Raw genomic sequence first — 14,812 nt, forward strand, 5'->3', positions numbered from 1 at the left:
AAAATAATATTGGATATTCAATGAAGATGTGCATTAAAATAATATTGGATATTCAATGAAGAAGTGCATTAAAATAATATTGGATATTCAATGAAGATGTGCATTAAAATAATATTGGATATTCAATGAAGATGTGCATTAAAATAATATTGGATATTCAATGAAGATGTGCATAAAAATAATATTGGATATTCAATGAAGATGTGCATTAAAATAATATTGGATATTCAATGAAGATGTGCATAAAAATAATATTGGATATTCAATGAAGAGTAAGAATGATAAAATGTTTAGTAAGGTTTTCATAAGAAACTTGCCTAAAAGCCTTTTACAATACTTAGCTTCAATGTGTGTGAAAAATAATCAACAACTATGAGTGATATTCTATGTTTACATTTTAGTGAATTTTGACATATTCTTGTTCAGCCTAATTTCATTGTAGCATGTAGTTCTGTAATCAGAAATATTGTGTTAATATTAGTTTTTATTTCTTTTTCAAAAATGGCTTAAAACATGATTATTTTTAAAAAAAATATTTACGACTTACCTTGTTTCAGAATCTGTACCAAGAATTTTCAAATATTCTGAATGTGAAATATCTCCTATTCAATTAATATTTCAAAAATAGATGGTATTTTTTATCTGTGAATTGATGAATAAATTGTGTATCTATCATGTTATAGAAGTTGTGAATGTAGTGTCTTCTTTTTTATTGAAATTTTTCTCAGAAAAAAGTGAAAAACAAATGCTGATCAACTTATTATTAACCATTTCATTTCAGGGAAATGTTTGGCAACAATTTTTATCCTCCAATTTCGTTCTGGAGCTAGTGAATAACGTACCGTTTGTTGTCACAGTAAGTAACGATCCATTAATCTTTTTACTCTCTCCTCTTACTATTTTATGTGAATTAATAAATTTTTTTGAAAAAAAATTGATATAACTATACTGATCCAAACACTTCATCTGGCTTAATAATTTACCATTCTAAACTAAACATTACATACTGCTTTTCGAATGTATTTAATCATTTAATAATAAAAGCTTTATCGATTATTTAACTGCAATGAAAATATGTCGCTGAAAATATACAATTCGAATATATTCAGAATGTTTTTAATAAAATGTTCTAAATTTCATGTAATTTTTGACTAACAATTCAGTTTGTGCAAGTAATCTAGAGGTTGTGGTCTCGGCTTTGGTGCCTTGAAACTTCAGGTTAAAAACCTGATTCCATTAAAGATATGTCTTATATGTATCGTCGTATACTTTAAATCTGATGTCTTAGGTCAAACGTCACCTCGCTGGTATGGTACGGAAGATTTTGTAGGGGATGGTAGCTCAGATGTCGTCATAATCATCAGAAAGAGTTCCGTCCCCAAATAACTCTATCATTGCTTTCAAATGGGTTGTTAACCCTTTTCACTCGGATATCTACTCTCTGGCACCAGTCAAGACGATGCATCATTTTGAAATTTTATTTATTTATTTTCTAACTTTGATTGTTAAAAGTATCTGCAGAATAGTTTGAAGATCTAGCTTAACTTTTCGAGAAATTTATATTAAAACAATTATAAACTTTATTTTTCGGAGCAAAAGCAATTCCTGATAATAAGTGAATAATTGTGCATTGAATTTTTTCGAGTGAAAGGGTTAAATTAACTAAACTTAATTTTTCAAAATTTCTCTGTGGCTTACAAATACAAGCATTTGATAATTTATTAAAAGTAAATGATTACATTGTCTTTTAATAAATTTTTAAATGCTTGTTTTTAACGCCATTCCATTTTTATAACTTTCTACATTTTATGCTATAATTTTTAATTCTGTAATATAAAAAGTGTGGAATATTTTTTGATATTGCAGAATACTTCTAACATCACTCATTTAGAATTAAAACTAAATAATTAATTGATAATTATATTTTAAAAACATTATAAATTTGTATCATCGTTGAAAAGATGCCATTGAAAAAAAATCAAAATTTTAGTCTTAAAAGAAATGGGTGAAGAAAAGAATCAAATTTCCAATTTTTGCTAACATGAAATATGTTAAGGTAAATAAAAGTGCGTAATAACAAATTAAATACAAAAAATGTTTTCAAAATATAAAAAAATGGTGTAAATGCTTTAAGAAACAAAAAATATGTATTTTTTTATTTATTAAAGAGTATATTTTTTTTTAATTTTTATTATTTTCCACTTTTCTATTTTAAACTTAATAGTTTAGAGTTAAACTCATAGCGAAAATCTTCAAATGGTTTTTGCTTATTTGCTAATAGATGTCGGCACTGATACTTTATTAAAATTTAATTAACCCTTTCTAGGGCCGTGGGAAGTATGCTTCCCACCAAATTTATCAATCTTTGTATGAAATTATGTAGGTTAGCATCAGTTCTGACAATTTTTTTTAGAAAGACAGAAACTTAGATGCTTCAGTTCTTTATTTCAGACAAAAGGATGTGTCTTGATTTGTTACTTAATTATTAATGAACCAAATTAATGAATGAATCAAATAAAATTTATCTAATGAGCTAAATGAATCCATTTTTTTATTCTAATTCCAAGCCTAAAAATATTTTAACATAATTTGAATAGAAAAAAATGGCCCTTTAAAGGGTTAAGATACTTTGGTTTTTATTCAACAAATGTTAAACTATTGCATTTCCAGCATTCATAGAAACGTATTTTGAATTCCAACATTTCAGGAAGTCAGTACCATCTGCAATATAAGCATGAAACAAATCAATTTAATTAAAAATACATGAATTTAAATACACAAGATTTTGAACTGTGAAATCGCCATTTGATTAATGAGCTTCAAATGGCTTTGTTCACAAGTCAGACAGCCTAATAGGCGGCTCTTTGATCTATTCTCTCCATTTCGAACACAAAGTTGCCTTTTGAATGCCCCTCACGCCTTCGATATTTAATTAATTAACATCGATAAATCTTAACTCATAATTTCAATGAAATCTCTTCAAAGCATTTCGTATTTATTTGCATTAGTTTTTCACAGTCAGAAATGTGAATTTAATATGGTCTCAAATGTTGCAATGGTTTAATATTGTTACATATATTTGAAAAATGTTGCAATAGTTTAACTTTTCATGCAATTATTTAACTTTGAAGTTATTTCAAAGTTTTAAACCATTCTTTTTACTTCTTTATATACTATGAAACAAAATTGTAATTGTTAAAAATGCCACCTTAGAGATTTTCCTGAATATCAAAGATTTCTGAAAAATATTTTTAATTTGATGCTACTATCATGACCTTTCAAAAACGCAATGAGCTAGATAGATGAAATTTCGCATACAATCTTTACCCCAAAATTTAATAGATCTGTGTCCAGTTTGTTTGACGTTCATTGAAAGCCTGACGGTTTGTCTGTCTGTCTGTCAAGCATGTCCATATGAACATGAATCTCAGAAATGCAACAACAAACGATATGATGAATTTTAATATATGATCAATTTTCATGCATCTGTATGGCGGATTATTTTTTAGTATTTCCATCTTGTAAAAACTAAATGTTATTTCATATTTTCTTGCGTATAAGAACATGATAATTAAAAAACATAGCATGCTAGATAAATGAAATTTGCTGTGTGAACTTGATATAGAAAAATGCAGATGTTTTGAGTTATGTAATAATTCGTCACTATTTTTTTCTCAAATTTAAAAATGCATATATAAGTAAAACATACTGAAAAAGATTTTATATTATTTAATTAAAAATTTGATACTCTACAACGTAGTGCATTTAGATTTTTAAATTTTATTGATGAGTGTGCATTTCATAATCTTTGGAATGTTTTACAAATTGAATAAAATTCAAAATTTTTGTCCTATTTATTTTTTGTATTTAATTAACTTATTTAAAACACCAATGATACGCTGGGGATAAGTATTTTGACAAAAGTAGAAATAATGTTGTTAATTTTAGTGCTGTAATAAATATATATGCAATTCTATAATAAATATATAAAATGATATAATAATGATGAATGAATAAATAATTGACAAAATAACTAATTAAACAATCAAGAGTGATTAAACTAACTCTTTCGCAAAACATCCAGAGGATTATTTGTTTAAATAAATGTATATAAGTTGGAAATTTCAAAATAAATATTAAAAACATTCATGAATTTTTATTAAAAGCAATATATTGTTTCTTAAAATTTTCGAAGAATTCCTAAAATTGAATGGTGATTAACGGGTTCCATGCAGTGGGTATATTGTGAAAAAAGGCAACAGGCAGAATGAAAAATAAAAACATTTACAAACACGAAAGCACTAACACATAGGCAACAAAGAACACAGCCGAGTGCGCAAAAGAACGACTCTTATAGTATATAACAGCATACAAAGAACGAATTTGTAGGAAAAAAATCAATAACAGCACAGAACGATTAAAGAGAACTCCGCCGATAGAGAGACTTCACACTATTATTTACGTCCCTCAAACGTCTGCTATTCCCCATTGTCTGCTTGAATTGGTTGAATTTGACTGCCGACTCACTAATGACTCGACTATACGATTGGCTTCTCGATGCTACCCTAACACTTGACTAAAGGCCTCGGCGCATGACTCAGCAATCGTCTCTTAACTGATCGCTTGAGCTCCATTCAATTGATTGACTGATTCGAGTTCAAACTCCCGAGTTTTTATTGTCTCTAAAGCAAGTTCCAGAAACTTCTAGAAGAATCATTGTAATTTGAGCCTTAATGATCCTATCTTCAAAAGTTTTGTTGGTTGCAGAATCTTCCATTTTCTCGCCAAACTTGAAATGCGTCACTAAGTTAACAAACAATCGCCAGTTTGTTGGTATGCCCGGGTTTATTTATCCGTCATCCGTTTATCATCCCTTAGACATCTCCGTAATACTGTCCTTCTTATAATAAAAATAACTATGTTGGAGAGCAACATTACAAATGGTAACATTTTGTTAGAAATTTCAAGGGGGCTAAAATGCATACTCGGTTTTCGTTTTTGTCGACAATTTAGTCAAAACGTATCAAAATCCAGATACTTCATGTTTAATGAAACAAGAGATTTAAAAAATTTATTGAGGATCTAATACAATAATTAGACTGCAATCTACAATCCGATTACAATACCTTCCTTGACATTAATTTCAAATTCCTAACATATTTCCCCTTTCCAATACAATATCATCTCCGATATTTCCAGATCAATAAATGGACAGCTTTCCGAACACTAAACCTGTAACCTATCATTGCTAGTTAAGATAATTAGCACTCCACTTGCAATTAACCCTCAAGAAACCAGAAGAAAAAAGCCAATCTCACTTCCTAATGATTCACTCAATATCTACGATTCGTCTTCATGAAAGAAAAAAAAAATGAATTAAGACTGCTCCAAGTGGGTTTCTTCAAGGGCATTCTCAATCAATCGAATGTGAAGAGGAAACCTCCTTATTATCTAATTGGTGCTCCAATTATTCGATCGGATTCTAATTGCGTAATTATTCCGGTCAATAGTTAAATGCCTCGTTCGACCACATAGGGGTGCAAACATTGTAGAGGACCGTGCCTTGAATCAAATCCAAGGATAAACTGGTTGGTTTTAAGCAGTTAGAAAGAAAATGCATTCTTTTCAATTGAAACAGATTTAATAAATACTTTGCGTATTTCATTAGTTGAAATGTCACGTGATTATAAAAATTGACTTATAATAAACTAGTTAATATACTCGGCTTTGTTTAGAAGTATAATAATGCCTAATATTTTTAATATAAAAACCACAATACTTTTCTATATAGTATTATAATGTCTGAAATTTTTTTTTAATTCTGAAATGTTTTAATTAAGATTAGAGAGACAATTGAACTAGAAGATTTAACTGCTTTTAGCTCATTTTCTTTATATTAATAAACTAAATAAATAGTTTTTCCTAGTATAAATTAATAACCATCTACTTTGAAATATTTTTAAATCTTCTTTCAGAATTCTAATAATGTGTTGTGGCAACAGATCCTCATTTGTATTTTTATTTTGAAACAATAAAAATTATTATTGTAAATATTGCATAAATTTTCTTTTAAAACTCAATATATAAAACATTATATATATGCATATAATATTTAAAAATATATTTATTAAAATTGTATTTAAGAAATATTTATTAAAAGCATATATAAAAATGTATTTAAAAATAAAATTTAAATATAAGAAATAAATATAGGAAAACTCGGAGTTTCCATGATATCTAACAATAGATTATTTATAATTTTTTTTAAATTTTAAAATCACTTATCTATTCTTTTATTTTTTAAATTTTGAATATTTTATAAAAACTGAAGGAAACATTTCACCCGAATAAAACTGATACATTAAAAGGGAAAACGTTTGAATTTCAAGATGGTATAAAAATGTATCTTGAGGGATAATCCGACGTTACTGCAAAATAATAAGAATTTTGATTAATTTCTGATTAATTAAATGTTTAATTTATCTGTGTGCTTTGAAAAAATCGCATTTTGATGCATTAGTGAAAACGGGATGTTTAAAAAAATGTATATTATTTTCGAAGCAAAGTTTTATTGGAAAATTAAATCCATTTATTAATTATTGCATTCAGTGCAATGTGGATTCTAAAGCAAATATGTTTACCAGTCATTTGGTGTTCTGAAAACTGGCTACATAGGGTTATTTCTAATTTCCCTTGCCTTTTACAGAATTACATACATGAGATTGTGGCGGGTTTGCGATACGTGAGGATAGAACTTGGGACCTTGTGGTTCGCAGGCCAGTAACATGACCACAATACAAAAGCAATTGCCTGTGCAGCGTAGCTGTTAACTGGCTTATAAACTTTCACCACAAGATTCTAGTTTCTTAGCTAGGGAATATTTTGCAAATTAGTATTGTTTTTGAAAGATTAAACAAAAAGGTTGCCAACTTCTATTCAATTTTAACAAAACGAGTTGTTTCTAAAATCAGGTCACTGATCATCAATGTAGATGATACATATAAACATGCCATTTTTTGCTTTTTCATATACGAATTACCGAGAAAGTATTGTCATCGTCGAAAAAAATTCGAAATGACGACTTATCTCCGTGTTTTAGACCTATCCGAGTTCGAAAAATACATTTCTGGCAAATGTCTACCTCTCTGAGATAAAGATAACTCAAAACCATTCCCTCGCTATACAGATGACATTTGGTAAATGATTTTTGCAATAAATTTGTAGGTTCCTATCAAATATGTAGCTACCTTTATTTAAAAAAAAAAAAAATATGCCGGCGTCCTGGCATAGGGGTAGCGCGTCTTCCCCGTGATCTGGGCGTCCCGGGTTCGAGTCCCGGTTTGGGCATGGTTGTTCTTCTGTTGTTCTATCTGTGAGATGTGTGAATGTGCCCTCCTGTAAAAAGGGGTTGTGCAAGCGAATGAGTGATGCGTGAGTAGCAAAGTCGTACTCTTGGCCCTAGTTGGCGCTGCTATAAAAAATAAGAGACTTTCCCCTCAGGCGTAAATCGCTGTCTTCGTAACAGCGGGCTTGTCAGTGGCAAGTGCCATAAGAAACAAACAAACAAACAACAAAAAAAAGTATGTCTGTCCCGATCTTCTAATATAAGTTGTTGTTGTTGTTGCCTATCCCCATGATCAGCAGTGCTAGATCAGGTTCATGATACTGTGCACCCTAAAAAAAATCCAAAAGCTTCTGTGAACTGTTTGTTATATCCTGTCTGGTAAGCCCCAGCCAGGAAAGGATGTGTTCAGGTGAAGTCTGCACCTTAGAGCAAATGGTGCAAACATCAAAGCACTTGGAGCCACCAGAGTATTTTAATGATCTAAGATGACCACTGAGGAAGCGAGTGAGGGTGGTTTGATCGTGTCGGCTGCAAACAAGAGCCAGAGAGCCACCCGGATGATCACCTCGATATCAGTGGTGCACTAGTGGAACACACCAAGAAATTTTATTCCTGTTTTCAGCGATGGAAAAAAGCTCCGTAGAGATGCAGAAGGTATCAAAGCCTCTTCATCACCGGACTTGACCAGGAAGTCGGCAATCTCATTACCTTTGATATCAACATGGGAGGGAATCCATTGCAGATGTATCTGACGAATCGAGGAAAGGTGCTTCAATTTTTTAAGGATATTTACTTCAGTGTCATGTCTCTCTAATATAAGTTAATACGATAACAAAACGGAGAAATCTATATGAATAAAATTCTATATGTAGATTTAATATCTATATTGTAGACACATATCAAATTTTGAGCCAAATCCAGCCAGAGGTTAAAAGTCTATCGGTCTGTAGTTTCAGAAGCATGTAGACTTCACAACTGATAAACGAATGGACTTAAATATATGAAATTTTGCATGATATTTTGTGACTGTAATGATCGTGTTGTGTCAAATTTCGATTTCAATCGATTGGGAAAAATTTAAATCAAAATTTATTTTTATTAGGGAGTATTTTTGAAAAGAAGTTAGGAAGTCACTCATCAAAATTTGCATTGAATTTAATTTACCCCATTGGTTTACTTTAAATTAGCCTAAGAATGTTCCCCTTTATCTTGTCCTGTACTGATATACAATATATTTTATTGATCGCAGAATAAAACTGTAAATCGAATCAGAAACTTGGATTATATAATAGTAATAAAAACAAAGTTAATAGGAAAAAAGTAACAAAATTAAACCAAATAAAATAAGAATCCGGCCTGAAGACTTTCTCAAGGGTCACCCTCAAGTAGGGATTCAAAAAAAAGGGTTTTTTTTCTGTGAGGAATACGGACTAAAATGTCCAACAGCACTGATTCCTCGTGATTCGAAAATCCTCTGAAATTAGGCCTAAGAGATGCACCACTTTAACAGAAAAGAAAAGGAAACAATAAATTAGAAGAATAGGACCACTAATAAGCAAAAATACAATAACATAAAATAACCATATAATAACAGTGAAACCAATTATGAAAACAGAAAGGAAAGTACATACCAGCAGCAAGCAAAAATTTCTTTCTTTTTTTTTTTTTTGGTTTAATTTTGATACTTTTTTTCTATTTACTTGGTTTTTATTATTATTGTCTTGATTCATCTGTGTTTCAGTAGTAGCTGCATGTGCGCTCTCTAAATACAATGGTGCTTTTTCTGTTCTTTTTTTAGTTCTTAGTTTGAATCAAATAATTTTTTAGTTGCGATTCCGAAATAATTTAGTTTCGTTTCCAAAATATTTTTAATTTTAGATTGTTTTAATTATAGGTTTTAATTACATAATGATAATATTTTTGGTTACTATATATATAAATATATATATAATATCTTATTCACTCCAAAATTTGATGCAGATTTCCAATTTTCAGGACAAAATTAGAGCCAAAATTCATATCCAAATTTGTGATTTATCACGTCCACCGGCTTATGAAAATACATAGCTTTTGTTAGTTAGTTTTGCTGCAAAATTGAATGTTGACCTCTAAAATTGCAGGCCAAATTTCATTTATTTGGCTCATTGTTTGTTAATAATTATATTCACTTCCATATAGACAAACTTCCTGTGCATGTATTTCCAGCAAAAGATTGATACAAATTTACAATTTCAGTGCGAAGTTTTTGTTTAAAATGTTATTGGTTATTCTTTTTGCGTTTTTAAACTATCTCTTCGCTTAAATATGAGAGTAGAAATAGATATAATTGTGTGAAAGGTGTGTATATGTTTTCTGTGTATGTCTTGGGAGTAGAAATTCCTTTCAATATTCACGCAAGATTTCAGACATTTATAATACTGAAGTTCAAAGAGATGTTTTGAAAATTATCAAAATAAAATATAGGGCAATCTTTCAAACATAATGCACAATATCTGAAATTTCCTTATTGCAATAGTTTCAAGCTTAAGCGTATTTTCCCTTCCAAAGACAGCAAATGATTCGGAATTTCCCCATCAGCAAACAAATCTCTTCTCTAACGAAATCAACAATATATAATTCTAATTAAGTAAATTAATCCGCCGTTTAAAGCCATCGCCTTTTGTGAAACCAAACGAAACCCACTTTCGCCTGTTAGTGTACGCAAATCTACTCTAGGAGAAGAAAAGAACTAAAATGGTTCGATTTGGATAACTTCAAAGTCAACCAGTGTGTGAAGAAGAATTCCCTTCATTATCTAATTGGAGCTTCGGTTATTCGATTGGTTTTAATTATATAATTATTCTACTTATTTGCTAAATGTCGTCCTTTCACACAAAGGGAGTTCAAACATTGTTGAATTTCGGATTCTTGGGTAAATTGTTTGGCAAAACTTGCATTTATCTGTATGTTTTTTGAATTAAGTTTGCCAAAATGATTTAAAGTACATACATGCCCTTTTCATACGCCATTCTAGGGTCCATTTCAAGTCAGTTATACTCTTTACAGAATCTATACTTATTCCTTAATGTATTGAAATCCTAAAGGTAAATCATATCACTGACTCTCTTACCCGCCTGAAGGCACACGGATAATAAATATTGAATGACCGGATAGCCGCAACAGTAACTATAGCGGAACTGGGGTTGAGTCCTAAGGGCCATCACAGGCCACGGTACAACCCTTCCCTTAGGAAGTACCTCCCATCATCGATTGGGGGAGCCAGACCCCCCACCTTTTCGTAAACCCACCAGGGTGGCGAGATCCAACCACCTTGCCGGAAGCATCTCGCCCTCATTTCGAGGTGCCTCCATGGGGGATAAATCCTTAAAGTAAGTCAACCATCTAACTCTCCGACCCGCCACGAAGGCACACGGATTTAAACCATAAAACTGAATGACCGGACCTTCGCAACAGCAACATTGGCGGAAACTGTGGTTGAGTCCTAAGGGCCGCCACTGGCCACGGTACAACCCTCCCCGAAGGAAGTACGTCCCGTCATCGATGGGAGGAGTCAGATCCCCCACCTATTAGTGTACCCTCCAAGGTGGCGAGATCCAACCACCATGCCGGAAGCATCTCACCCTCATTTCGAGGAGCCTCCATGGGGGCACCTAAAGTAAATCCTTAAAGTAAGTCAATCATCTAACTTTCCGACCCGCCACGAAGGCACACGGATTTAAACCATAATACTGAATGACCGGACCTTCGCAACAGCAACATTGGCGGAAACTGTGGTTGAGTCCTAAGGGCCGACACCGGCCACTGTACAACCCTCCCTGAAGGAAGTACGTCCCGTCATTGATGGGAGGAGTCAGATCCCCCACCTATTAGTGTACCCTCCAGGGTGGTGAGATCCAACCACCATGCTGGAAGCATCTCACCCTCATTTCGAGGTGCCTCCATGGGGGATAAATCCTTAAAGTAAGTCAACCATCTAACTCTCCGACCCGCCACGAAGGCACACGGATTTAAACCATAATACTGAATGAGCGGACCTTCGCAACAGCAACATTGGCGGAAACTGTGGTTGAGTCCTAAGGGCCGACACCGGCCACTGTACAACCATCCCCGAAGGAAGTACGTCCCGTCATTGATGGGAGGAGTCAGATCACCCACCTATTAGTGTACCCTCCAGGGTGGTGAGATCCACCCACCATGCTGGAAGCATCTCACCCTCATTTCGAGGTGCCTCCATGGGGGATAAATCCTTAAAGTAAGTAAAGTAAGTAAAACATAATACTGAATGACCGGACCTTCGCAACAGCAACATTGGCGGAAACTGTGGTTGAGTCCTAATCGCCGTCACTGGCCACGGTACAACCCTCCCCGAATTAAGTACGTCCCGTCATCAATGGGAGGAGTCAGATCCCCCACTTTTTAGTGTACCCTCCAAGGTGGCGAGATCCAACCACCATGCTGGAAGCATCTCATCCTCATTTCGAGGGGGACCCCCGGGTGGTAATCCTTAAAGTAAGATAAACAAATCCCGATTAAGCCAAAGGCCGGAAGGATTACTAGATGCGCCGCCAAAAAGCAATCACACCTTGCAAAGGACCCAAGCAACACATATCGATACCGAAAATGGGAAACTCAAAGCCCTCTAGAGTCACATAACATTTAAGAGCAGAAATAAAGCTACAATGCTTTGACAGAGGGTATGTGTCCATAAAAAGGAAGAATGACTGATGACTTCATGCCTAACCCAGAAATAAAAATAAAAAGATACTATCCACTGATAATCCAAATTATATCAGTACATGGGAGATTTCCCGCATAATTTTCCAAAGATTTGGATGGACATCGTGTATATTTAGTTCACTTCCTTTGCGTTCAAGAAAACAATTTTTTAATAAAAAAAAAAGTTAAATACCTAATGTTTCAATTAGTTCGAATTTTTTTTTAAATTTCAAACATTTTTATATTTATTTTAACTGGATTTTTGTACATTTATTTAGATAGATATCCACACTCTTTGTTGAAAAATAAAATTATATCTAGTAAAGGGCAGATAACGCTAAAACTATTAGTTAATTTATTGCAAAATTTTAGTTAATTCACTGTTTAAATTAATATACGGAGCAATTACAAAATAATCATCTGTTTTTGAAAAAAATGAATTTGAAAATGGTAAATAGAATCTATGATACTAATGGAAAATGAAAAATATTTAAATAATTTTCACATATTTTTTTTTCGCTTTAGCATTAGATAACGCACAAATTTTAAGTGATAAAAAAATAGTTGCAGAGATGTCATATTCACTTATGTGATGTTGACAACTTACTCGTTTTAGATTCTTTTGAAACTCACCAGATTAAATGTTTTGCTATTTCTTCATTCGGAGTTATTTTAGACGTTTCAGAAAACTAAAAAATATATTTCTAATTTTTATTATTTTTTCCTTTTTTTTTTTCTTTTCAAAACTATGAGTACTTCAGTATTAAATTAATCTATAAAATATTAAACAACGGCTGAAGGTCATTGATGGTTATATCAGGGAAAAGCGAGTTATTATTACGTGAAGGTTAAATCAATGTAAATAGGATTTTAACGGAATTGCTCTAAAACAATGTAACAATATTTTTAAAAAGAAACATTGCCCTCAGCAAAATCTAATTAATTTGTTCTTATAATTAAAACCGGAAACTTTTGTTCTATAAAAATGTTGAGTTATGCAAGAATTAAAATATTATATTATAAACTGAGACAAAATAATATTTTACCTTAATTACAATAACTATTAAAAGATAATGCAAGTCATTAAATGTTATTATTTTTTCTCTTTATTAATGGAAAATGTTTTGCTAATAATTACATTATGGAGACAAATTATTGCAGACAAATTACATTCCATTAAGTTTATTTTTACTTTAAAACAGAAGATGCTTTTGGAAATTATGTCAAAGCAAAATTTCCCTAGAGCACCGTTTTGCGTCTTCTACATTCATTCTTTCTAAATTTCAATGAGTAAAAAAATCTTTATAATGTCGCAGATATTCTACAGTGCGTTTAACAAAATCATAGAAAACTCAACAAGATTTTTTTCTACTTGATATCTCCATATACATTGACGCAATCTGTTCAATATTCTTATCATTAATCTTTACTATGGTACGAAGGACACAATTCCCATGTGTAAATTTCAACACTCGTAGCGTTTATGGCCTGGTGCAAGGACTACAATTTTATTTGGAGGGAGGGGGGTAGGAAATATCTTTATTAGAGAACATGCCAGAAAATTTTGAATAAATCACTCTCGCTGAGTGAGCTTTCGCATTTACACATAGAGACAATAAGAGTTGAAATATGTTTGATATTTCGAGAACCTTCTCTGCCCTACAAAGAAAATTATAGAAAGCCAGCAGTCCAAGAAGAAGACAATCGTGTATTTGGTATAGATTCATATAGCGAGTCGAGGCGAATTAGTTGGATCAATCTAGCGAAGTGCAAGTGTTGAGTGGGGCTCAAACGATGAGAGAATAGAGTTATGTGCCAAATCTTGGAGTTTATTATAAAAGCAGCATCGAGTAGCCAGTCGTGTAGTAGTGATTCGGCAGTTGGATACAGCTAAAGCGAAGAGACTGCGGAAAATTGCAGACGTTTGAAGAGACCATAGAGAATAGCTATGTAGATTCCCTCCTCCTGATGAGTTCTTTGAGGCCGCTTTGTATGCTGTGGTTGTTGTTTTCTACCAATTACTACTTAAGGACTGCTACTTAGTCATTTGCTATTGAGGTCTGTTGATTGTGTTAAACCATACACCCACTACAAACGAACCGTTGACTTTTACTGACTTTGTGGAAGAAGTCCTGTAACATTATAGAAGTATAAGCGTGTGTTGTCTCTTTTCGAGACTTCGCTTCAGATCTAAAGTTACTAAATTGTGTATACAGATGTACTTTGGAGGGTAGAAATGTGCACCTCGGAGTCATTTTTTTGTCATGTTATAATTAAAAATTTAATTAATTAAGCAAATTTTGACATTTCCTCCCTTATAGTTACTGTAAATATTAAAGTACAAAAAAGAGTTTCAAGCCATCTTAAAGTTTGAAATAAAAATATCTTTTCAATAATTATCTTTTAATTTAATTCTCACTTGGCATTTTTCGACTATTTGTAATTAGTTTTTGAAAGTGCTTTAAGCTTATTTTATAACATTTTTTTTCACTATTATCCAGTTAACAGATATGACCTCTTCAGAAAATGCGTATTTAAATTGTCATATATATTGTTACGAATCCTTGATTCGGCTTCCCAGCATAGTTGGTTCCATAGGAAGTCCCAGAGCTTGGCGACGAATTTGGCGACTTTGGCGCCAAAATAGATTATACCCGAAACATTGAGAATTTTCCCGATCCGTCCAGTAGGAACGGAGATACGCCTCGAACGTTTCTGATTGGTTGAGGGGCTTTTAGCCCCGCCTCCTGA

General features: G+C 32.3%; 1 protein-coding gene across 1 annotated transcript in view; it reads left to right on the top strand.

Annotated features, from left to right (window-relative positions):
• The window catches only part of LOC129957325 (potassium channel subfamily T member 2-like), a gene marked incomplete at its 5' end in the record, with an annotated part of 365,616 nt that overhangs the window by 251,603 nt on the left and 99,201 nt on the right, over positions 1–14,812 (top strand). The window contains one exon of the mRNA XM_056069596.1: positions 782–856. Coding sequence (XP_055925571.1) covers positions 782–856 — 75 coding nt within the window. The remainder of the gene's footprint in view (positions 1–781; positions 857–14,812) is intronic.

Source organism: Argiope bruennichi, chromosome 11 (assembly GCF_947563725.1).
Source record: "Argiope bruennichi chromosome 11, qqArgBrue1.1, whole genome shotgun sequence".
Lineage (NCBI taxonomy): Eukaryota > Metazoa > Arthropoda > Arachnida > Araneae > Araneidae > Argiope > Argiope bruennichi.